The following is a 26,420-nucleotide window of genomic DNA, read 5'->3' on the forward strand; positions in this document are numbered from 1 at the left end:
TTCTTCAGTGTACTGAAGGCATTGGTTTAAAGTTTGTTTTCTTCACTTCAGTTTCTTATAGTTTTACCTGAGAGACTATAGTGGCATTGAATTAGGTTGTCCAGTTGGGTTGTGATCAGAACTAACAGGCTCATTTTTCATAAGAGATACGTAACATAATCTTTAAAACTAGCAAGAAACTAAGAATATGTAACGGCTCATTTCCGATTAGTTTTATTCTGTTTTTTCATAATTCTATTTCTTTAGCCATAGACAGCTATAAAGGTTTGACATAACTATCACACAGTTATGAAATTTGAGTTCTTACCGCATTTCATTATGATAGCATGGTATAGATTATAGGTCAGTTTGAACTACCAGGGTTTGAGGGTCAGTCTGCTGTATTTATTTCTTACCTGTTTGATATCATGTTATGTGTTCTTATCGGTATGATTTTATTGTCTTTGCTTAGATTGCATTTTGCCATGTTTACTAATACTGTAACAGCGAATTAAACTTTGAAGTATTTTAAGATCTGAAAATCATTCACATGCCCCGATCTCCTTTGGGAGACAATCCCAGTGGAGGAGAGGGCAGCATATTTAAACGCACAGTGCCCAGGAGTCAGTGTTCATGCAGAGGTGGGTTTAAAACACTGCCATCCACCATACTGTGGAGCAGGGCTGTGGCCCTGTGGCATTGGGCAACCTGGTAACCTCCAGTCAGTGAATTTAAACTTTCCAGACTGCAGTTGTTCTGTTTAAAAACCTTTAAAGCAATTTGTAAGTCTTAATTTCGATAACATAAAGTGGTTTCGTATTGGGTGAACTGCAAAGGAAACATGATTTAGGATTATTGAACGGTTTTCACTGCGTTCTGTTTGTATCTTGTTTAGTTTGAATGCAATTGTATTGTAACTGATATCTCTTGGACTTTGGAAACTGGGGATTCTGTAGTGAGTGCTCACTTCCATTCCAGAATTAAGCAGATACAATGCCAAGGACTTGTCAGGCTGGCTGGCAAACACTGAATGTATTAAACCAGTACAATGGCTGGCGAAAGTGTTTGAACCTTGATGAATGTCTGGTTTCTGCTCGTTCTACCTGCAGGAAGCCTCAGATTGTTGTTCTTCTTTCTCCTTCTCAATCTCCCCTGCGTATTTTCACAACGAACTGGCTCCAGCGAGTCCAGGAAATCTATTCAGATCACATACAGCAGTATATGTTCCTAGGAACACTACCAGCAGATTGGAACTGTTCATGTCAGGGCATGAAAACAATGTTGTGAGGGAACCCCAGGGGGATAGCGCTTTGAAGTTTTCTTTTTTCTCCCTTAGGTGTAAAAGTGACATTTAAAAAAAAAAATAATAATAATTCCCCTACCTTTATTGTTTGGTTTATGTGTTCTGGTATGTTTTCGTAACAGCCTTACTCCTCAAGATATGTCATTTTTTTCAAGTCTTTCCTGATTCTTTACCGTCCCAAAAATCTGTTCTCCAGATCTTTATTTGCAGTAGTATATTTAACCAGCTCACATAATCATTACGCAGTTGAACTTTTAAATGATAAAACAAGCTGCCCTCATGTTAAATGCAAAATGACACTGCAGTGCAGTAGTAACCCTGAAAGCTTTATAAAAGTCTGCAGGAAGATTTTGTTCCTAACTGACTGTGATCAAAACCCCTAGTTTCGTCACTGGGTTATCGTCTCAAAATTTCAGAACTAACTTTTTACCACATTGGGACAACCCCCTTTCACAGTAAATAAGGAATTAACAAACTTCTTTCTGAATCCAATTGCTAAATGAAAACGTCAGTACCTTTATTGATAAATTGGCTTTACCTGTGTTCAAAGTGATAATAAGGTTAGGAAAACTAATAAGAAAAGTTTAAATTCTTGGCAATGGGAATGTGTGACCCCTTTGTACAACAAATTCTTCAAATGGAAATGATCAAGCAACCTAAAATAATGTACAGGTTTTATAAAAATCTGTGTCACTGGAGCCCTCTAGTGGTAAACAAACATATGCCAGCTAAAACATACTACAATATGTAATCGAGCTAATGAAGAGTATTGTATAAATTGGTTTTCTGGATACTTCAAATGCTGAAAATATATGGGATTTGGGTTCCCTGTATAACTAAGTGAGTCAGTCACTTCCACTGCTGTGTAATGCAGAATAACACAGTGAAAGCAAAGCTAAACATTAAGAACACTTTAATGTGTCCTTTTCACATTTTTTCAGTTTCTATATATTACATTTTTTTTCTTTTTTCTTTTTTAGCAAAAGAGCAGTGAGATTTCTTCTAATCGATACACTACAAAACACTTAAAAAGCAAAAGGTTCTTAACGTATGTATTAATCAACAGGTTTCAGGAATGTGGTGTACAGAATTTGTCAACGATCTTTGGCACAATTTCATTTTAAAACCCATTTTACAGTATTACAAACAAAGAATACAGTTTATCAAGTTGTTGTAATTTAAAAAGAAAGGCACATTTGGAATTGTAGGGTTCAAGTTGATTTCCTGTGATGTGTCAATTCAGCTGTTTTGAACAGAATTTTCTTTCCTGTACTGTAATAGCGGTCTGCAGTTTTGAAGACATATTGTCTTTCCCAGATCTGTACTGTATAAAGTGCTGCAGTGTTGAAAGGGTTAACACTGCTGCTCTGTGAATATATTGGGGTTGATTGCCTGTCTACAATATTTGTTAAATATTCTCTAAAAAATGTAAATAAATTATTTGTACCGATTTTCACTGTTTTTTTTTTTCATTTATGCCTAAAAGGTAAGAAATTGAAGACAATTTGAACAGAATTGATAGGTAACATCTTTCAAAATTCTATATGTAATTCTATATCCATCTGGTTTATCGTGCCTGTACTAACTTTCCTTCATCAAGCTCTTCTCTAAGTGTAAAGATGCCCCCAGACTTGCATCTCCACAAAAATATCTATTGCCAATTGTCTCACTAAGAGGCAAGAGGCCAAATACTATTTCATTACAGCATTTAGTGTAGCCTGTATACTTGCATTCTCTTCAATACAATATCCGGTTTGTCTTAAACTTTAGTTTTATGCTAAACAGACATTATGGGTAAGAAATGTATGAATATCACAGGGTTCAAACTTCCACATACAATATTGTACACTGTTGTCAATATATAAAGGCTATAATTGCCACATCAGTTATCAGTGTAAAATAGTATATCAACAGAGATAATTGCAGGCAAAGAAAGTTTGACGCCTTATGTTATCAATGCACTTCATACCTGTAAAGTTATGTTTAATATGTTGCCTACATATTTTATAAAAATTGTAATTCCAATCTTCCCACCTTACAGGCACCCATCTTCCAAGAAAAGGTATATTCAATGAAATACAAGAATATTAGGCTGTCCTGTGTAAGACTGAGATGGAGGCTGTGACAGTGGTACTCTAATGCATGTGTGTTGAGGTCTATTCGCTGTATAGTCGAGCCATTATGTGCTGTAACTGCAAGGTCTACTCAGAGGATCTAGAACGTGGCGGACCAAACGTGTAATTTGACTTCCCTTTAAAGCTTTTAAATTAATTGAACAGACACTTGTGCATTTTGTGAGTGTGGCTGACCGCTCGTGCTATGGCTTTCTAAGCACTGTTTGTTAAATTGTATTTAATTAATGCTGAGTGGGACTGTAGTCAAGGAAACCGACACACCTCTAACATGACTGAATAACTACCTGGGAGTGATGCTAAACAACATTTTTAAACGAAAGCCACGTTATTACTAGAGCCCTTATGGCCGTAGAGCTTTTTGTATGGTATTTGTTAATTCAAGATTTGTAGAATTAAAGGTTATGACTCAACTTCCTCTGCTGTAGGTCTGATTTCAACTAGACAACAGTGTCAGTGCCTTTGAATCTTCCAGAAGACACAGAAATCAATGAGTATCTTAAAGTAGCACAGATAAGGATCAACATTTTCCTACACTTTAGATAGAATAGTTTCCTAGTGCAAAGGGTTTTTGTTTTGCTGGTGCTGCTGTAAAGACTGACAGACACAGAGAGGTGCGCGGAGTGTTCAGTGTGCACAAGCATTTTAAAAACCAAAAAGGGTCAACTCTGCCAGAGGCTTCCTTCGATACGCTGGTTCCCTGGTATATCTAACTATAAAGACGCATCTCCACGCCTGGGTGCTTATGTTTAAAGAGGCTGTAGCTAGCAAAATAATTCAGTAAATCTTACCTGTTGTGCATTTCAACTCTATTTAGGTTTCAAATGTGCAGTTTTGAAAGTAACAGAGGTTATAGCAAACATGGATTTTCATTTTGTTACCAGCTCCAAAGCATGCAAGTCAGCAGAGGAGGCAGCTGGTTGGTAAATAGGGAAGATTTCTAGTTGAAATGACCAATTCTAGTTTAAAGCAGGGCTCACAAGCACATTGCTTTACCCTAGTGTACTACCAGATATGGTTTAAATAAAAAGACATGCTTGCTATAACCTTTGGACCTCTGCATTGAGTAGAAATATATGCCTGATTTATGATATTGATTTGGTAGCTACAACCTTGGAAAAAGCTGCTATGATATTGCCAGTTTTTTTTTTTTTTATATAGTCCATACGATTATCCTTCCTTTAAACACTTAGCACTTATCGCTTATACTTCATTTTAAAAGGGCACTTTTTTTGACAAACATGTTCGTGGTTGATTAAGGAGTAACTTCAAATACAACAGGAACCAGTGCATTCCTTCTTCCCTAGACATCGGTGGTCCGGATGCTATCATCGTCCAGGTTGAAAGGGAAGACCTTGTCGCTAGGGGCCTGTGGCTGGGATCGGTGCCGTCGCCGCTTGCCCTGCAAGTCCAGCTCCTTCTGTTGTGAGCCCAGGTCAAAGGGCAACGAGCTGAACTGCCCTGCCGTCTCCTCCACGACAGAAAGCTCAGTTTTGACGGCCGAAGGGACTGGGGTCCAGGGCTGCCAGGATGGGGCCACAGAAGAAGACTTCACAAGGAGTGGCTTCTCCTCGCCCCCTCGTCTGAAACGGGAGCTGGAGGACGAGGCTCCGTTCTTGCTGTATAGCGAGGACCCTCGGCTGAAGCTTGCCTCCTGCAAAGACAAAACATCATTTTATATTCTGCTGTCAGTTCGATTCTATGGAACAGGGCTGGGCGCGTACTGGCGAACACCACATGAATGTGTTTTCAACCACTGTGCTAAAAAGGTTGGTTTGTCTGCATTTGTAGCTATAGAACACTTAACACCAGACAAATTAGCTTAATTAGTGTAAAGTATGCCAATTTTAAGAATGTACTGCTGTACCATGAACATGCTTGCGTGGCTCAGTAATGCAATGGCAAGATGGGAAAAACTAACGGTGGGGAATGTAAAGCTGGACAGTCAACAAGGTTTTCTTCCTAATAAAATAGATTGTACATCACTTCACAGATATTGTATCAGCGTGTTTGAAAAGTAAATAAATAAATGTAGCTACTTTACCTTTCCAAAACCCCGAGGTGACCGTCTTGCTTCTGAGATTGCCTTGATCCAGCTGTGCATATCTTCAGGACTATCTGCCTGCAAAGCACAACATACAAATGACTGCAAAAAAGACTGTATTCGTTAAAAAAAAGGATGCCCCATTCAAATCCTGATAAATCTTTACTTTTACCAATTTACATCTGACTTCCGTTCAGCTAACAGTTCAAAGCCTTATATCCTGCACATTCGATCACATGGCAAGTCGCACGGTCTCGACTTCTTGCATAGTAATCCTTACATGATTTAGTAATTACAGATAAAGACAGACCCTTATACAATGTTCATAGTGGGGGTATGGTAAAGCTCAGAGTGGTATCATATTAAAAAACATGGCAAACCATGGTAAACTGTGCAGACTACAACCACAGGAAAACAGTAAAATTACTATGCAAACTGACTGTGGTAAACCTTGATAAGGGAAGTGTGGCAGAGCGAAGCTCTGCCGTTTAGAAATTGGCAGGGATGGGGTTAATTTCCCCTACCTGCCTGGGTTTAATGTTCAGATGGCTGGGGTTGATTAGTTGATTAAATGATTAACTTAATTAACGATCAATCAGCACCCAGCCACCTGACATAAAAGGAGGCCTCTACGTCTTATTTGGGCACAGGGAGCTGAGGAAGCAGGTTGGTGTTTGTTGGTTTTGTGAATTTTTGAATCCAGTGAAGGCATTGCCCAGCCTGGAAAATTTATTTTTTGTAAGTTTTTTTTTTGTTTGTTTGTTTTGTCTTGCTTTATTTGAGTTTAAATATCTTTTATTTGGCCCTTGTGCCCTTTTATTTTGTGTTAATTTATAATAAAAAACATTATTTAATTTTGAACTTCAGTCTGTCTATGGGCCTCTATCCACTCGCCAGCCTACCACAGGAAATCTATCTATTTATTTATTTATTTATATCAAGCACTTGATCTGACAAAATATTCAGCAGCACAGCTTAATTTACAGGTGCAAAGAAAATGTGATTCTAGTCTGGTAATGCACAACTAGCGACAAACAGTACTGACGTCAAACTCATGGAAAAACTATAAAGTCCATTCTAAGCATGATTACATCTCAGCGCTAGTCGTCTTCCTGTAATTCTCTTCGTATTGCCACTTGGGCAATGTTGGAAAAAGCCTGTAAGCTTACTTTACCGAGTGGCAATTAGGAGTTGCAGTTGGGAGAAACTCTAACAGGTGAATCAATTAAGGTAATGAACAGGCTGGTTTAGTTAAACTGTTTGGGGAAACAAGGTTTGTTCTTATTTTACTAACCCATAATTACATTGGGGAATACACAGTCCTATGAGGCTTATTAGTATAGTATTCAAACTTGATGTGTCTAATTGAAGCTTCCAGGATAAACGTGCTATTTTTTAGAAGCTTTCCTGCTTTATTAAGGTTGTTGTGGAGCAAATAGGCTCTATTGTTTTCAAGTCATGGCTCTTCTTGGTTTTAATAATAAAGACTGATTCTACAAAACCTGGTAAGACTGTTCCCTTTCCTTCTGTATTTAAGATGACATTCATTTTCTATTGGGAGGTGTGAAACTGGGTTGATCAGTGATTGCATATCTATGTATACAACCTTGCAATTACAATGAGATATATTGACTAGATGCTTTTTTTTTTTTCATTGTTTCCAGGCCTCACAAATTCTCTCACATAAATTGCCTCATATTGCAAGTTTTTTAGATTTTTTTAAAATTATTATTAGAAATAGTATTGATATTTTATTTAATATTTTGTTTTGTTTTCCTTTATCAAATGACTAGTTACATAATTGAAAAAATGCTAAAATGAAGAGCTTTAAATTAAATTAGTTGGTGTGGTGAAACCAATACAGTATATAGAAATACTAAAGTAAACATTAAATTAAATTCTGCATTGAGTGTTTATCAGTTAAGTCAGATATAGGAGAGATTATGACATTTTTTAAAATGTAAATGTTGTGAGACTAACCAGTATCGTTCTTATAGTAGAGTACTGTTTCTCGGGTAGCTGAACTATTGCCGACAGCGTTAAATACTTCAGTTCAGCAATTGAAAATGGTCTCTGCCTTACACAGTCACATACATAGAGGGCAGTATACACTTGGCTAAATACACTAATGGGTAACCAAGGTGAAAAGTGACATGTGGAGACTGCTTTATAATGCTGGCTCTCTGCACTGTATAGAAAGTGTGGGTGTGTAGCAGTGCAAGGTGAGCCATGAACAAATTATTCAATACAATAATAGGTTAACAATTCTGTACAGTAGAGTACACAAAGATATACCCATCTGCAGCAGCCCAATACTACACAGGAGTAAAAGTAGTTGGAGGGGATATAGGTAAGCAACAACCAATACAAGGTTTCCAGGGGAGCAGTCTGCAGTATCTGATTGGTACTGATGATCTCTGGGCCTGTTTTTTGTATCGCCATGAACACTGACATGTATTGCCTATTTACCCCATTGCTTTTTAATTCAATGTCGGGATCATGACTGCTTGTATGGGTATGGTGGGAGTGGTGATAATGGACTATTTAAGGGGAGAAGGAGCCACCGCCCTGGCAATGGCAGGTCAGCAGGGTGGACCGTGACGAAGCCACACCCCTTCCCCCAAAAGCGAAAGACTGAGGGGATCTACCAACTCCACTTAAGTGCAGGAATAATAACAGCAAAAAAACAAACCCAACCCCCCCCCCCCCCCCACAGTTATCATTTTTTTCATTTTTATAATTATGGCCTAATCTCATTGGAGAAGGCCCCCCCCCCCCCTTGTGGGAGGAAACCTCTGGTCCAGGCGGAGAGATAGCCCCAACTCCACGCAAACTAGCAATATTCTGTTTGGCCGACTAGATATATCAGAGTCTCACATCGGATAAGGTACTGGTTAATGTTTATGTGGTGAAACTCTGGTAATGACCGCTGCTAAGGGTATTACAGCCATTATAAACCAAACTTGAGTAATGACTCTGCTGAGGGGATTGGGTTGCTGCACCTATACAATGTATTTTGCATGACTAAGGAACAACAGGTTCATAGGAAAAGGGGATACCTGATTTTTCTTGCAGAAGGTGGTAAAGGAGGACCAGCCAGTTGCATAACAAGAAAGCAGGTTCCAACCAGTAAATGCAAAGAGAATCCAAAGAGCTATTCACAGTAAAGATGTATGGCTGAATAGACACGAGGGAGTAAAGAGCGAATTAACATCGCCACGAGACTGCACACGTGAAGAAAACGAAAACGGTCCGGTGCAGCAGAATGAAGAGTCAAAGCCAGGCCAGGCAAAAACACGAAGCAATAAGGTGTAGCACAGCATCAAAACAAAATCCCCCAAAATAGAAACAAACTAACCAAAAAAAAAACCAACCATTTAAATCAACTGTGTTCACTAAAATCTGCAAGAACCAGTTCCTCAGAACCTGAGAATTTCACCCTTTGGAAGACTAAAACCCCTAGCAGCGGAAACAGGCAACTGCTCGACGGTGATAGTAAAAAAGGATAAATCGTGGTTCAATCGTGCTATCCCATGATTCAGTGCGTGTATCACTATGGGCGCCATTATTGGAGTCCACTCAGAGGTGGAGGGCAAAGCAATGGAGAGACCGCAGAAGAAAACGGACTTGCCTAAGATATCAAATTTCTATATAATCATTTATTACAGGGAAGGTAGGGTAGGCAAGGACTGCAAGCCAGAACGAGAAGATGTTGTGAATCCACGCTGCCATAATGAATGTACATAACGAGCAATCGTGAGCTGAAGAGGCATGGTGCTAATGAAACACCTTGGTATGAACGAATGTATGGCTACCAATTTTGGAGCCTGAATGGGTCAGCAGGGCCAAGGCGGCAGGCTTGGAACTGTACAAACAAGTAGCAGCACAACGAAACACTGCTCACGGTGGAGCAAAAGCAGGCACTTTATTTATAATTTATTTTAAATCGGCAGCACAGTTGTAGGATTACAACTGGGATTGCAATGGCAACATCCAGGTGAGTTTACCTGAGATTTCTATAGCATACGAGGAAGTGATCTAATGAGAGCAATCATTCAATAATCCCTAAGCTTCTAAATATTGTGGTATCCTAGAAAATATAACGATTCTCTTATTATTATTTCAAATGTAAATGTTTTACATGATAGTTGTAGCGTAAATGAAAGCTACAAATGTTGATGTCCACACTTTCAAAAGTGGTAGTGTCATATGTATTGAAGTATTTTGCTTTGAAAATATAGGATGGTGTCAAAACTTTTGAGCACCTGTGTGTGTGTGTGTATATGTATGTATGTATGTATGTGTATATATATATATATATATATATATATATATATATATATATATATATATATATATATATATATATATATATATATATGTATATATATATATACACACACATACATACACACAGTTGTAGTGAAAAGTTTAGATATGCCAATGGAACTGTATAATTTCTAGAAATTTCTCAAAAACAAATAATTATAGGGAAAATCTTTTGTAGCAAAAGCTCTGCTTTTGTGGATGAGGAAAAAAAATTACAAAAAAATAGATGTCTACAGTTTATTTCAGCAACTTTTTTTGTAAAACTCTATGCTAATTCAAAAATATTCATGCCCTTTGATGCCATGATAGTAGTGTCTACAAGGTGCTAGAAATTTCAACATGATAATGCAGAACCTACTTCTAGAAAATGCTGGATTGTAGGTGAACATTCTCAGAGAGTATACAAGGGTTAGGCTTAGGATGGTTGCTATCATTACTAAAGTCAATATGAGGAAAAAGTAAAGAGCTATCTGAAGATCTTAGACCAGTGCTCGAATTATGGGACAATAAGTAGGGGGTCCTAAAATGGGGTCCTGAAGTGACTGTTAGCACAACCAATCAATGTTTTCCTCACAGATTTCACAAGCATATACGAACTCCAGTATGTAATCACAATATTCCAGGATGCATTAGTGATACAAAATCAACACATTTGCGATGTTTGATTCATAAATGCCAACTGCCCTTATGGTCAGGACAGTCCCGATTTCCTAGCAAATGTCCCACATCCCGATGCATAGGAAGAAAGTCCCGACATTTACACATAGAAAAAAAAAAAAATTCCACACAACAGTTAGTGAAAACCCCACGCTGTGCTCTTCATGCGGCTGACACATCTGCCGATCACTAACTTACCGGTATACAAAAGGAAGAACGCTTCATTATGTCTGTTTACTGTCATGCTGGTCATGTGGTGTTGAGTTGAGGGGACACGTCTATTATTATAAGACAGTGTTTTTTGCATGTGTATGAAGCGTGTAATAACCCCTCCCAGAGTTATAAGAACGCTGTTATTTTCACAAGACACTGTTACTTACACCCGTTAAAATAATTGAGCTTGGCTTAGATAAAGGGTGGAGTCTTCTCCCGAAAATTCAACAAAACTTTAATCTTAAATTAGTCTTTTTGTTATTAATATCGTACAATATAACTATTTATTTTAAGGAAAGCAATGCTCAACATGCGTTCATTAGACAAAACACCAAAACAGAGGCAACAAATAGCAATACCTTTTTTTGTACATACTGGAAGGAAGGAACAGAACATCACTTTTTTTCCCCCTATGTATTACAGTGTTTATAATTATTTCAACACATGTATTTTATAATACCAGATGCCAGAATAAATCTGTGGAATTGAAATAGCACACTCTTTGCACTGCAGTTTGAGCCACTGCAGGGTTTACACACTGCAGGCTTTGTACACATTGTACTGATGCAGCAGAAAAAAAAAAATAAAATGCCTGTAGCTTAGAAAATGAAATGGTTCAAACTCCCACGCAAGGAGAGTCTTATTTCCATCCTTGTAACATGCACCTTGGAAAAACGAATTTGTCAATACAGCTGTCTCCTCGGGAAGCAGGCGAAGTGTTCTCTAAGTTAGACAGAGTCGACCGTTGGACACAATATGCCAAGATCAGTCACAATATGAATCAATAAGTACAATGTACTTATTACTTCTGTGATTACTTCATGTGCATCAACATATGAAATGAATAGAATAAGTATGAGAGAAGCAATAGGCAAATGTATGCTAATAAACTATAATAATAAACTAACTGACAAACTAAACTAACTGATGACAAACTAAATTAACAAAAGCACCCCATACATGCAGCATCGGATCAAACTATGAATCAAATCAAATTATGCATACGGCAGCACTACTCAAGACAAGCATACATCAACACATTAACACTGCACCCCTACACACTTTAAAAATGCAGCACCAGCTATAGATTAATTATGAATACAGGAAAAGCAGAAATAGAAGATGAAGTGCTTCATTTAGTTTTTACTGCTGCTAAACTTTTAAGAAGACAACATTGTAAACATGCTTCTATTCAAGAAATCCACCTCCAAATACTCAATTTTTGCAAAAATACTCTGGTCAATTGGATGTTGGCAAAGGCCTTTACCGATGTAGACATAAAAAATAAATGACGAAACAAGCATTGGTTTGTGATGTTAGTAACTCTAATTGTATTTAAGAAAAAAAAAAAAAAAACTTGCTGATTTCTTTCGGAGCAGTTTTTAATCACCCGAATCGGTCCCGTCCAGTCTTTTTAATCACGCCTCTTCATGATAAATTAAAACTCCCACTCTCTCGTACAGTCTCTTGCTGCATGCATTTCCATTCATACTGCAATTTGATTGGTTGGATCTCCAGTCATTAATACTGCGTGCAGCTGAAACAGCAGTTTGATTGTAAAAGGATGTCCATTTACACTGCAGAAAGCGCTTCATATTCTACAACGCCAGCAATGCTTCAGGCAGAACATTATTTATTGTCATAAAGCTGGAGAAGGCTACAAAAAGATTTCCAAGCATTTGAGTATCCCAATTTCAACTATTGTTTCTATTATCAAGAAGTACAAGACTCGTGGGAATGTCACAACGCTCCCTCGGTTTGGGAGAAAGAAGGTTCTTTCACCAAGAACAAGTAGAAGAATTGGGAGGAAGGTTAATAACAGATTGACTGCCTAAGATATTCAAAGTGAACTGGCTGCAAGTGGTACTGGGTTTCCATTTCAACCAGGTCGAGTATTGCATGGTGAAGGTCTCAACGGTCGCAGGCCAAGGAGAAAGCAACTCTTAGGAAAACGTCACAAGGAAAATTGCTTAAAGTTTGCATAATGTCATTTGAATGATGGATATCAGTTCTGGTCAAAAAACACCATACCTATTGTCAAGCATGGAGGTGGTAATATCCTTCTATGGAGCTGTTTTTCCTCTAATGGCACAGGAAATTTTGTTTCAATACATGGTAAAATGGATTCCATAGCATACCAAAAGATACTGGCCAATCATCTGAAACCCTCAAGCTACAAAACTTGGTTTAAAGCGGACCTTGTCATGTCCTTGACTAGTGAACAGTAACCAATTTCCCAAAAAAAATATCAGACAGGATGTACTGAGAACACTTCTATACTCCACTGAAAACATGCATGTCATTTTTTTATACATAGTATTATACATGGAGAACATTATAAAAAGACATCCAATTTTGCCATTTCTCATCACAAAAACCAAAGAGCTTTAGTGTTTCTGAGCAGCCAGTTATGCAAGGCTCCAAATACAGCACCAGGGTGATAAACCAATGATTGAAAGTTTAATTGAATCAAAATAAAACTGATCTTGGTGATCAATTATATATATATATATATATATATATATATATATATATATATATATATATATATATATATATATATATATAATTAACGGCAAATGAGTGGGGGGATGGTGGGACAAACCTTAAACTTTTAAACAGTTCTGGAAATCTTTCTGTCTTCTAACAAATATTTTTACAGAAAGTTACAGAAAGGCAGTAGGTCTGTGGTAAACACAGATGGGTGGCTCTACACAGTTGGTGCCTTTTATTTTTCTTCTGTTTTCTTAATCTTTCCACGTCGTCAAACATGCATTTGATTTAAAGGAACAAACGGTCTGTGCACACAGCCCCAGGGGGGTTAGCCAGGATGTTGTTTTACTCAGAGAAAAAAATGAATAAAAAAACAGCCGTTGGTCTCGGTGTTATGAATTCACAAGAGCGATAAGGCATTTAGCCGCGTAAAACTAAATCTGTTTTGCGGTAAACACAGATGGATGCACACAAGAAACAAATAAACATCACAGTTGTTTTCACTTCTTTTCCTACCACAGGTGCCTCGTAGGGGAGCCAGCCTTTTTATATTTAGAATATAGATATTATTACAGTATTTACAGTTGTTAAACTTGCTGTTCAGATTCACTTTATTTTCTGCTCCAGTCTGCGTTAATTCTACAACTCTTCTAATGGAATGAGGCTGTGAGGCTTTGAAGAGAAGGGGATTGCGGGGCAGATGTAGTGTTGATTAACGAATCCATAGTTTGTGTTTCAAAATTGCAAAAAACTGTTGAAACGACAGTCAGAACAATTCAAAAGAAAAGCGAATAACATTGTATTACGCAGCAATCTTTTCAACAGTTAGTTAAATGTTAGCTTGCGATTTCCAGTTAGCATTATTTGGCATATTTGCGAAAAGTAATACAATTATACATTTGACAATGTAAAAAAAAAAACGAAAAAAATATATGTTTTCTTAATTACAAATTCATTCCCACATAAACACCCCCCCTTCTAATTCAAATATTCACATATCTCCTGGACAGGTTCAGGAAAAACAGCAATTTCATCATCACTTGGTAAAACTACATCAATTATACAGACGTTAGATATAAACTCAGCTTTTGCATTTCTTTCACTTAGCCATTGTTCAAACAAGCTCACAGCCCTTGAGTACTTCTCAAGCTGATCACTGGCAATGATATTTAGGTCTTCATCAGTTTTAGATTTGGCAAAATGATCAATAACTTTACTCTCTGTTCCTGGTTCACATTCCTTTTGTTCTTTGCATTTTACTTTTTCGAATGCCACTTTCACATTGTACATCTAAAACACAGTCCTCGCTGCTACCTTCACCAGACACTTTATAAATGGGATTTCAAACTCAAACTCCTCATGACAACATTCCCACAATGTGAGAGACCAATGTTTTAACTGTTTGGACTAAGCATAACAAAGGCGCAGGTGTGCTTGAAGAGATAAACAACTCAAAGTGCTGAATCGGAAAGAAAATAATCCACAGTTTCTCATGGTCACCAGCACTCAAAACAGTGAAATCTTTGTACTGATTCAACACTTGTGGTTATACTTTAATTAAAGCACCCGTCTGGCCTCAACAGAACCAGGTCTAAATACATCTGGTACACCAGAGTGTAACCATTAACCTGTCCCCACTTGTAGATTTAAGAAATCCATCCATACGAAACACCACATATTTCTTATATCCACTAGGAGAAGGGCTAATGATTATTTTCTTATGTATGATCAGACTAGGGCAGTGGGTCTCAACCCTGGTCCTGGAGAATCACTGTCCTGCTGGTCTTTGTTCTCAATTACTTCATTGAAACCTTAACTGAAGTAATAATTCGCTTAATTTGACTTTTTAAATTGATTAGCTTATAAAATGTTGGAGAATTCTTTATATAATTTAATATTTAACTTGAAATCTCCAACTCTTTAAAAGAAGTAAAAAGCTCTGATTGGTTCCATTAAGGGTTCAATTAAGTAACTGAGAGCTCGGTTGGAACAAAAACCAGCAGGGCAGTGAGTCCCGAGGACCAGGGTTGAGAACCGCTGTAGGGAATGCATTCATAAAGAATTAGCATGACTGTAAAGATATGGATCTGTGCTCTTTTTTTTCACATTTGATATTTTGTCACTGCTCGGACAGGTAATTCTCAAATGGTTGCTGTGTCTTTGCCTCCTTTCTCCCCTATGAAAATAACCCATACCATGACACCATTTCAACGAGAAGAAAAGAACATTTAAATCTGTAAAATGGGGACTTGAATATCTAGGTAATATTATGAATCAACGAATCTCTTACCTGAATATAAAATACCCTAGAACTTGTTGTTATTTCAAACAGATTGTCTCTCATCAGAAGATCTCTAAGAAGGAGGAAAAGGGTTAAAATTAGAAACTAGAGGGCAGTCCCTAGATGTGGAACTAGATTTTATCACATAAAAAAATAGAGCATGTGGGGTAGGAACAGACTGAAGGTCACATGGTTTGAACGGAATCAGATTTCACCCAGATAATGTACAGTACAGTAGTGTACTTTATTTGTAAAAGGTATCACACAGTTGTATTAAGTTTGATTGATTATAATTATACATAGATAAATGCATTGTTGCTATGCAATGTATGGAGCAATATTACTGGATTCTCCTTATACTGTATTTTAGTAGTATATTTTGCACTTGCTGTAAATTATGCTGTATTTAAATATTGTTTTGCATTGTAACCTTGTAGTGCCGTGTAACACTTGTAAGTCACCAAATAAATTACTACTACTAGTACTATTAATAATAATAATAATAAATAATAATAATAATAATAATAATAATAATAATAAATGTAGCCAGCATTAGCTGAAAGCTATTTCTCAACCTGTTGCTATATTTTCCCTGTAAAATATGAACAGTTTTTCTTCCTCTCACAAATCAAAGTAACTTTAATCTGATTTGTAAAGATGTCCCGCTGCTAGCTAGTTTTAAACTGTTTTACAGGCGCTTTATTCTCACCCGGACTTGACAAGACATTCATGGACCTTCACCACATCCTTCAAAGGGATCACACGGAGGGGATCCTTGTCCTGAAACAAAAGTTATCAAGACTGATGTGGCGCTTGGAATTTTCCATTCATGAATACTGTGTGCCATGTAATGTGCATGCGTACGGTCTTGCTCATGGTTTTTAGAAAGATAGACCCACTTGGAAATAGTTTTTGTAAACTCGTTCATGTTTCTGTGAACCTGAACTGGTGCAATTTTAAAACCAGACTATTTGGAACCCATTTATTTATTAGTACTGTATTTCTACAATAAACAAATGTGTGGTGAAAAAATGTGGAGACCAAACGTGTTTTTCCATGTCTTTTCTTTTGAATTACTCTGCTGTGACTGGTGTTACAGTCCATGCAAGGCTGTTCTACCCCAACCATCTCTGTCATGTTCTCTACCTACTGCCTACACGTTTCTTAAGACAGTAAAATCAGTAAAATATCTGGTCTAGCAGCCACTCAGCTGCTGGTTTTAAATGCTAGAAGCACATTGCAAAACTGGGTTTGAGTGCAGATACTGTATTAGATTTTCCACAAAGGGAATTCCCCCACCCCCAGAGACAAAATAAATAAAATAACATGCATAAACAAATGGTTTGTCTTGCGGTAGTACACCGAGAAGGGACTAGCTGAAAGGTTAGTTTACAGTCAGCACTCGGATATACAATACCCAGGTACACTTCACTCGCATTTTACCGTCCTTGTACTAAGAATAAAATCATTCCTAAAAAAATATATATATATATATATATATATATATATATATATATATATATATATATATATATATATATATATAGATTGATTTCCATTTCATGAGAGTAGATATTGAACTTCATGCTGATTTGAACTCGACTCTCGCCAAGATAAGCACCAACTAAGACGTAGCTTTGCAGTAAACTAATGTTGGATCCATCTGCATCTCCATCCATTTGCATTGTTTTCCATCTGATGTAGGTATCCTTCTGTCTGCTGTTGATTGCTGAAATGTAATGCTGACTCCACGGATCAGCTCATTTTGCCTCCCCAGCGCATCAGCATGACAACCGTCTGGATTGAGCTAAGTAGGGTACATTTCTGGGGTCTTCAATTGGGCACCTTCCATCATCGGTGTTTCGTTGACTAGCCCACGACACATCAAGAGGGCTCAACAGTGATTCTGGCATCCCAGCATGACCCCGTCCATCCCCCACTCAGCTCAGCCCAGCTTACTTCCCTGTACATCAGCTTTGCTTTCTTTCTACTGTGCTTGAGATCCCCATCTCAAATCTTTCCGTCTCAACCACAGCCAGTTTCTGCTCCTTTCTGCTGCTTCAGATAAGTTCCTCACTGTGCGACGCAATCTCAGGTGGAAAACTAAGCCCTTGACCAACATCTGCCAGCATCTTCCAGTCTCTAGCAGCTTCCAGTTGTCCTGGGCGAGGCTTGGTTTTAACACCTTTTCTTTTGTGTGTAATGCTTTGGTGGAACTGGTGGCAACTTATTGGTCAGGTTACACTTGTCTTCCAATGCTAAGGCCAAACAACGCAGCACCTGGTCATGGCGCCAAGTAAACCGTCCTTGTCTAAGACCCACATGACATCCTGTCAAAACCTGCTTTAAAATGTTGCAGGTGATGAACACAGAGGACATGAGGGATCCTCACCCACCCAACGGTTTAGGTTCTGTGGTAATGGGAGAACATCATATGCTGATCTGATGAAGAAACTAATCCTGCTCTGTTCCACAGTCCATAGGTCTTGCCAGCCGATCTTGCGTTGTTCCACACTCTCATCCAGTCTCCCTGCTTGGCCTAGGAAATGGCCTTTACACATCTGATCCTCTCCTCCTGCTTTTGCATGTCATTAACTACCAGCTTCCTCCATTGAGCAGGGGTTGCCTTGTGCCATGTAGGAGGAGCTTAACTGAGATCAAAACCTTTTCCATGCTGAACTTGACCCATTATATCTCCGATTCAAAGGGCAGCCTTAGCATCTTCCACAGTTTTCTTTGCCGTCCATTTTCTTCCAGTTTTCAACACAGGTGCTGCCTCCCTTATGCATTTGTTGCGTGAATCTACTAATGTAATTTTCAGTTGGACTTTGGCGCATTTAAACTCCTCGGTTAGAGCAGAGATTGGTAGCTGCAGTATTCCTTTACCATAAAGTCCCACTCTGCTAAGGCAGCATGGAACCTCGTACACAGTCAGTGGCCACAGCAGTCTTGGCAGTAGACCAAACTGAAAGCACCAGAGTTTCAGTTTGCCTAGTAAAGCGCTGTTGTCTATGCTCTTCAACCCTTCCACTGCTTGTTGTCTTCTCCCACACAAACTGTGTCCTTTAGATCCTCATCATACCATCTCCCTAGATTTTTCACTGGCTTCTTGGACACTGTTGGTATTGCCTCACCATTAATGTAGAACCTTTTATCTACTACTTTACCTTTAGTTATATAGATGCTCCTTGATTTAGTGGGCTTGAATTGCATTCGTGCCCATTCAATGTTATTAGTTAATTTGCCCAATAACCGATTAGTGCAGGCTACTGTTGTAGTCATTGTTGTCATGTCATCCATGTATGCTTGAATTGGTGGTAGTCGCATTCCAGAAGCCAAGCGCTCTCCTCCCACTACCCATTTTGATGCCCTAATAATTATTTCCATTGCCATGGTAAAAGCCAGTGGAGAAATGGTACATCCTGCCATTATTCCAACTTCTAGGCATTGCCATGTGCTGCTGGATTATGAAGTTGAAAAACTAAATTGCAAATCTCCAGAGTAGGCTTTCACTAAATTTGTTATTGTCATTGGTATGCTGAAAAAATCAAATGCTGCCCAAAGAAGTTCATGTGGCACTGAACCATATGCATTAGCCAAATCCAGGAATGTGATTGCTGATTGAATTTGTTGCCAGATTACGCTGATGTGTTCTAAGCATCCTGGGAAACCTGGACTGTCTGCTTTTTGTACTGAAGTGTCAATGAAGCAGTTCTTTAATAGGTAGGTTGACAATCTCTGAGCAATAATGCTGAAGAAAATCTTGCCTTCTTTGTATAATAGGGAAATAGGACAAAACTGACCAATGCTTGTAGAATTATTTTCTTTTGGTATAAAGACTCCACCTGCTCACTGCCATACTTTCACCAATTTCCACAGGATTCACAGAACTCCAGAAGCACTCTTGAACACTCTGTATGGAACTCCACTAGGCCCTGGAGATGTCCTTGCTTATTTCAAAGCTTGCTCTACTTCTTTCCACTTAGGTGCACAGTCCTCCATTTGGTATTCGTGTGTTTCCTCCAAATATCTCTCCAGCTCAAACTTAGATGATTTTAGTGTGCCATTTTTCTCACTGGTGAATATCTTCTTTACAAATCTGAATGGATCTTTAGAAAAGTTAGTTCTCACACGTTCTTTCTTTTTGTAGCGTTTCCGTAGGCCCTCAGCTCTGCGCAGTGTTGCAAGCCTATTTTTTATGACCCTTTCTAACAGATGGAGTCCCTCCTGACTTTGTTCTGCTTTTCTCCATTGCTTCCTCAACTGCCTCTTTTCTCTAACTAAGTGTTCAATCTCCTGAACCCATCTAGACTTTCCAGGAATAGTTTGTACTTTTTCCTTCCTTTTTTCAATTCCAAACCTCTTGCTTCAATATGCGTAGACGATGTCTCCAAATGTATCCAGCTTCTTTTCAACTGTTCCATTTAACCATTCCAAAGTCAAACAGAGATCCGTGTTTACTGTGTCCCACGCAGTTTTCTCACAAGTTCTTGGCCATTTAACTCCAGGCTTGTGCCCGTGGAGGTTCTTTTCTCTCTTACGCTGGTTTGTCTGACCGGGTTCGCAAGGATCATTAGGTTCATCGCTAGTTGTATCCACGCAAGTCCTCCTCACCTCTATGACAGGGGTGCTGATATCCTGCGAACTGTGGTTTGCTTCCTGTTGCTGGATTTCATTCGACTGACTTGGCTGACTTCGTAGGAAGTACTGATCAATGCTAATATATATATAGTTTGTGTGTGTGTGTAATCAGTCACTGAGAACATTGCACATGTGTTTTCTGAGAATACTGCTCTTATTACTACTATCTACACAATGGGTTCTTGTACAGTTAGTAGGGCACCTGCTTGTGTATGTGCTTCCATGCTGGTAGTGTTTTGTGGCAAAGTCACTACACTTATTTATTGATTTATTTATTTATTTTGCACCATTGTTTGTAACTCACCATTTCACATTTGAAGTAGCTGACTGAATTCTCATCCAGCGTGAAGAATCGCCGTTTCCAGCTCTTTCTCTGTCAAATACATTTGGGAATAGTTAATACTTCAAATCATCTGTTTAACAGGCAACTGTAATATGTGTGTTCTGTATGATTAGTTATTAATGCATCGTTATTTGCCACGCTTACTAACTATTCCAAAATTCTTCTGACACCGTAGATTGTTCCTCTGTTCTCCTTTGTTTCATTTTGACTCCCAACTTACTAGACATCCACAGGTGGGTTTGTAACTGTGTTAGCCTGTGTCTTTTCACTCAAGCTTGTCATTAACCTGTATCACATGTCATATAATGCTAAGCCATCCCTCTATATCATTATCTTTTTAATTCAGCCTCATAAGCCAGATGTACTCATATGTGGTACATTATGTCTTGCCAGACGGAGAACAAAAAGTAAATACATATCATTTTGTATAAGAAAATGTGTGATTTGCACTGCTGGCCTCTGCACTCACCACATTGCCCTGTTTAACACAATAGCCGCTCTTCAGCACTCCAAGCCTGCTCCCCACAGATGGCACGTGGCTCTGTGAGCGAATGAGGCTGCTGTGAAACCCAGACTCCCCTCCCTCTGACTCGTCTTCCTTCTGTAGGAGAGGACACAGCATGCTGATCACGACACCGTTCTTGGGTTCCTTAAACTGTTCTGGACTGCTGTTGGTTTCTAAACCAACAGTTTGGAGTCGTTCTATGGATACAAACCTGTTTGATCCACTTAAACCAATCTTTTAAATGACTTGCTTAAAGCTTTGTAAAGAGGGTTCACATACTGTAGTTGACTGCAAAAGCTGAGCTGAACAACTCTGTGCATTAAACTAACCTACTGTTTAAAATATTTCTGAAGACAGTTTCCTTATAATGCCATGATAATAATTCTGTAGCTATATATTTGTACAGAGTGCTGTTGCTACATCTGATATCCACCCCGTGAGCAGGTTTTTTTATGCTCTGAACTTGAGTTGGGGTGAAAATCAGATTGAAGCATCTTGCACTATATATTGTATTGAACAGGAACAATTAAACATAACTAACCTTAATGTAAAACCATTTTGTATCTAATACTATGCAATTTCAGATAACTGCATCAAATTCATATCGAGGTAAACCATGTGGAAAATGTAGTGGAAAATGTATAGCAGAGGCACGCATGCAAGTCTACAGAAAGGCAACAAGGAGGAATCTTATTTCCCTGCATGTAAAACCTGTACAGAGATGAAGTCTGCTTTCTGCTTTCACTATTGCAGACTTTAAGAATTGCAGGATTGCAGATTTTCATAGTAATGCGTGGGTCACTCCAGCTCAAGTGGGTCAGACTGTGGAGAGGCGTGGCCTCTGTTTGTGGCTGATGATACAGAAACCACCAAAGGTTCCAAGGCAGGTCTTGAGCACCAGAGCTGTAGAACTCATGCACAACATGTTGTGAGCATGTCTGCAAAATGTTTTTCATGACCTTATATCTAATTGTTCTTGGGAAGGCCAAGACATTTTTAAAGCTTGTTGCTTTCCCGCCAAATTGATGCAAGGGGCCCACTTGAGCTAGAATATCCCATGCAGTTTAAAAAAAAAAAAAACTGGACTGTTAGTGACCACCAAGAAACAGAATTCACTCCCTAATTTGCAAGCCAAAAAGTTTGAGACAAAAATACAGGGTGATTAGAAAGTAAGTTTACCACATCAACACACCATATCATTAATGTGGTAAACTTACTTTCTACTTATCACCCTGTACGTTTAAGTACAGGAACACTGACATTTGCTGGGCAATACAAACACACCGAGAAACACAGGACAAAAAATGTTCAGTTGTTAATGTTTCAACACCATAAAAGCGTAATATCGATTGTCAGGAAGTGCCAAAAGAGAAACTGAGACAGAGCAGTAACAAGTGTATAGGTTTGAAGTGCTGCTAAGCACAGAGAAGATATGCATCTTTAAACCGCAGATCGCTGTCATAATCTCATTTGTGTAGCAGCTGCACCAGAGCAATGTCCTGTTCTTTCATCGACGTTCCCTTCTCGCACACTCAACCCTTGTGTGTGTGTGTGTGTGTGTGTGTGTGTGTGTGTGTGTGTGGGTGGGTGGGTCTCTCTCTCTTTGAGATATCCCTTCCAAATATGGTACCAAGAGCATCACAGACCACAACCTCATAGTTTCTTGCTTTGTATACCTTGATTGAACATGAGTTTGCATTGATTTTTCTGCGTTGGTCTGGCCATACAGCTTTTCATTGTTTTTAAATTACTGTTACACAGGTACACTATATATTTTAGACATTTTGTTAAGCAACGCTATTCTGATCAATGCAGTACCTCATGCTATATCTGACATCTGGGATTTGAACCCTTATTTTGACAGGTTATGGATGATAACCCCTGTATGATGATTTTAGGGTATATCTGTACATTGAAATCTATTGGTTTTTCTGTTCAGTCCCTAAATAGATTAAATCTGGAATCCCACTGAGCAAACTAGTCCTTAACAGGACTGGGCATACTGGCTGTTTATTCAATGTGTCTCTGCCATGTAGTTATACTCAGAGGTGAACTAGCTGGTTAGAGAAAGGGATTGCTTAGTTCTACCCAAAAAAAGCACAATCTTAACGGTAAAGATAAAATAGACCACGCAAGGAAGTAGCAGTAAAATCAGTAGTAAAACATAAATGCAGAAGCAGCTAGCTTTAACCACAGCCACAAATATTAGAGGTTAACAGGTTAAAAATTATCCTAATAGCAGCAACTCAATGGCGTTATTCACTATGATATTAATAACTACAGCAGAGATCCTTCAAACTCTCTTCCTGCAGAGTCCCGCTCAACTGTTAACACTATGTTGTGACTTGCAGTTTAATAAGAGTTGCAAACTCAGAATGCAAACTATATACCCCACTCGGCCCCCTGCTTGCTCACTAAATATACTGGTACCCCTGAACTGATAATCATCCCACCTTCCAATACATGTAAAAGATGGTGAAAATGAGACTTTTTTCCCTGATTTATCAGTGTCACACCTTTTCTTAATACAGAAAGGCATTTTCCCATGCAAACACAGTGTTACACCACATGGGAAAACCTAGTGACAGTACCTTAAAGCTCACTCCGTACACTCATTTCATAGTTCAGGTCGTGGGACTGTTCATATTGTCAAGCCAACGAATGGCCAACAAATGCATTCATTCATCGGTGCCAATACATTTCTGTTTAATCAGGAGCCCCCTACCTGAGTGATGGGGGTGTGCACCACCACCCCTCCGATGACAGCTGTCTTGTAGGGTACCTGCTGTTTTCTGTTCTGGGGCTCCACTGAGGTTCTGCTGGTTTCTGTTTTAGGAGCGATACTGCACTCTTTCGGTACCTAGGAAGAAACCGTGTCATCAGCTATGCGTTATTTCAATAACGTTTGCTTCAATCGAACCTAAACCGGCTGTAAGAAGCTTTAAATTACTATTTTTTTTTTTTAATGCTGCCCTTACCTTATGTCTCCAAGCACTGTACATGTTTTTTTTTTTTTTTATTGCAATTATTCGCATATTGTAAGTCTGTGTTGAGGAGCTGCTCTTCAATTTAAATATAGAAATGCAACACAAGTCCAAAGCAATAGTCCAAATGACATGAAAACTGCTGAGTAAAACGATCTTAACCAGGATTTTTTGCAAAATACCATTTAGTAAAATGTGGATGTTTCAAATCCATAAGTTTGAGATTAGCACAGTGAACTGCACTGTATTTAAATACACACACACACACACACACACACAGGCATTAAACTTTGCTTTGAACTATGTCAGCCTGTGAGTCACACAGGCATGTTAGTGCTGCAGTAGGAGGCTATGAAGGTTACATTTTTTCCCCACATGGTGTTTTTGTTTAGATTTTTCAACACATTTTACCCCACAAGCTTACGTGCTGACAAGGAGCCGAAATATTTACCATGTAATATCTTTTTTTTATATTGCACCAGTGTGGTTGTGAAAAAAAATAAATAATAGATTATATTTATATATATTATATTAAATATATATATATATATATATATATATATATATATATATATATATATATATATATATACACACACACACACACACACACACACACACACACACACACCACACACACTGTATGTTTGTGAATAGGGTTGATCGTTCAAAGGCCTTGGGAGTTTTATTTTAGTTTTTTGGTTACCCCTGGGAGTGGTTAGGCCAGGCTTGTCACTTTCCTCTGCTCATCAGAGCCACGCGGCTGACAGCCACTTCAGGAAGCACAAGCGAGCGCAGTGAGCATCACTTCCTGTCTTCAGATATAGGGCTGGGTGCAGCTGTCGGAGACGATCAGTCAACCGGCTGTACAAACCACAGATCCCTGGCCTTTGATAAATCAAAGCCGACACCATTAAATATTAACAAGGGGGTGTGAAGAACATAACATTCCCCAGAAAATACCAAATGGTGGCTTATCCCAGCGGGGTACAGGTTAACTTTGGATATTACTTTCTCTTTCAGTCATCACATCCTGGTCAGTTAAAAGCGCCCCTGTCTACAGAGCTCTCAAACATGTCTCTTCAGAACAACTGGCACACCACAATGTAACCATAATGAGTACTGTAGCGCACGCAAGTGTGTGCTGGGAGGGAGTTCAACGAAATGTGTTGTGGAAATGACACCTGAGAATAGATATAGGACAGACTGCAATCACACTTTCTTTTAACTGCAACTTATTTCACAGAAAAAAACATGTAAATTAAATCAATTAACATGTTTCTCAGTTGTGATTTCAGTATAAATGTCAGGGTAAAACACTGAACATCAGAGGCCCTAATTACAGATTTGAAACATATTCGGATTAGACAACAGACAATACTTTACAAAAATGTAATTGACTGTTATTCTGAGTGGCAACAACCTTTATCTTTAACTTATACATATAAATGCAGTATTTTAAAATTGAGAACTTTTGACGGAATGAATATATAGAAAGGTAGAACACACTTAACCAAATCCCCACAATCTCGTCTCATTTCTTTACAATAATCGCATTTCACCCTCCGATGACTTGGAAGTGGCATTTTAATAATAAAAATGGAAATTCTACCAAAATATGAAAAAATTAATTTAACAAAAAGCTTGTATTACCAGCGGTACTGTATTACCAGTGGTACTGTATTACAGCGGTCACTTGTTGTTTGTGAATAGACAGCATACAGGGTAAAAATTATATCATGCTTTATGTTATCTTGTTCATGTAAATACACCCAGACCAGAGCATGCTAATTAAAGTGAAAAGTGTGCATTTGTTTTTGAGCGACAATATTAACCAAGCCAGATTAACCACGGTTCCAGGGCCCCCCAGCCCCCTCAGATCTCTATCGGATGTCGGCAAAAGTTGAAAACTTCATGCCGGGGGCGGAAATAATCTTTGGCTCCAAACCAAATGCTTCAGCGCACACTGTGCGGGTGGATACCAACATTCTACAGTCCTGGTCTTCTCATGGCATTTCAATCTCAAAATAGGTATTTCAAGATATTTCACGATTTAAAGCAGAAACATTTAGCGTTGTCACGTTCAAAATTGATCATTCTCTCTGGAGTTATTCTATAAGAAATGTTCTAAATATTTAAAGGCTGATGGTAAATTGTGGAATATATTGTTTTTTATGTCCACCTTTTTAAAGGCATTATATTTTCACCATAAAACAAAATAAAAACATAAATAAATGTAAAAATAACAACAGACACGTGAAATGTCTCTTTCTTGTCCTGGAAAAGCCATCTCTAGCAGAAATATTTCCCATCTTTGATGCAGCTGGTGTCTTTTACATTGAAGACATTTTAAAGAAATAATTCAGCTTTCTGCAGTGTGTTCAATAATTTACAAAAAACCTAAACCATTTCACGGAAATTGTGGCAACCGTGAAAAAAAATCCCCTTAACCATAACCAATGTAAGTCCAACCGCCAAGGATTTAAAATAGTACAGTCTCATAAAAAAGGCAAGTT

General features: G+C 38.4%; 1 protein-coding gene across 1 annotated transcript in view; it reads right to left on the reverse strand.

The window, feature by feature from the left end:
- Positions 1-2,468: 2,468 nt before the first annotated feature.
- Positions 2,469-26,420, reverse strand: part of LOC121303080 (pleckstrin homology domain-containing family A member 2-like) — a 45,794-nt gene continuing 21,842 nt past the window's right edge. Inside the window, exons 6-12 of the mRNA XM_041233498.1 lie at positions 23,646-23,780; positions 20,885-21,016; positions 20,377-20,445; positions 16,141-16,211; positions 15,441-15,504; positions 5,459-5,536; positions 2,469-5,068 (exon numbers count right to left, since the gene is read on the reverse strand). Of these exons, the coding sequence (XP_041089432.1) occupies positions 4,718-5,068; positions 5,459-5,536; positions 15,441-15,504; positions 16,141-16,211; positions 20,377-20,445; positions 20,885-21,016; positions 23,646-23,780 (900 nt within the window). The 3' untranslated portion in view covers positions 2,469-4,717. The remainder of the gene's footprint in view (positions 5,069-5,458; positions 5,537-15,440; positions 15,505-16,140; positions 16,212-20,376; positions 20,446-20,884; positions 21,017-23,645; positions 23,781-26,420) is intronic.

The sequence above is a fragment of the Polyodon spathula genome, chromosome 31 (assembly GCF_017654505.1).
Source record: "Polyodon spathula isolate WHYD16114869_AA chromosome 31, ASM1765450v1, whole genome shotgun sequence".
Lineage (NCBI taxonomy): Eukaryota > Metazoa > Chordata > Actinopteri > Acipenseriformes > Polyodontidae > Polyodon > Polyodon spathula.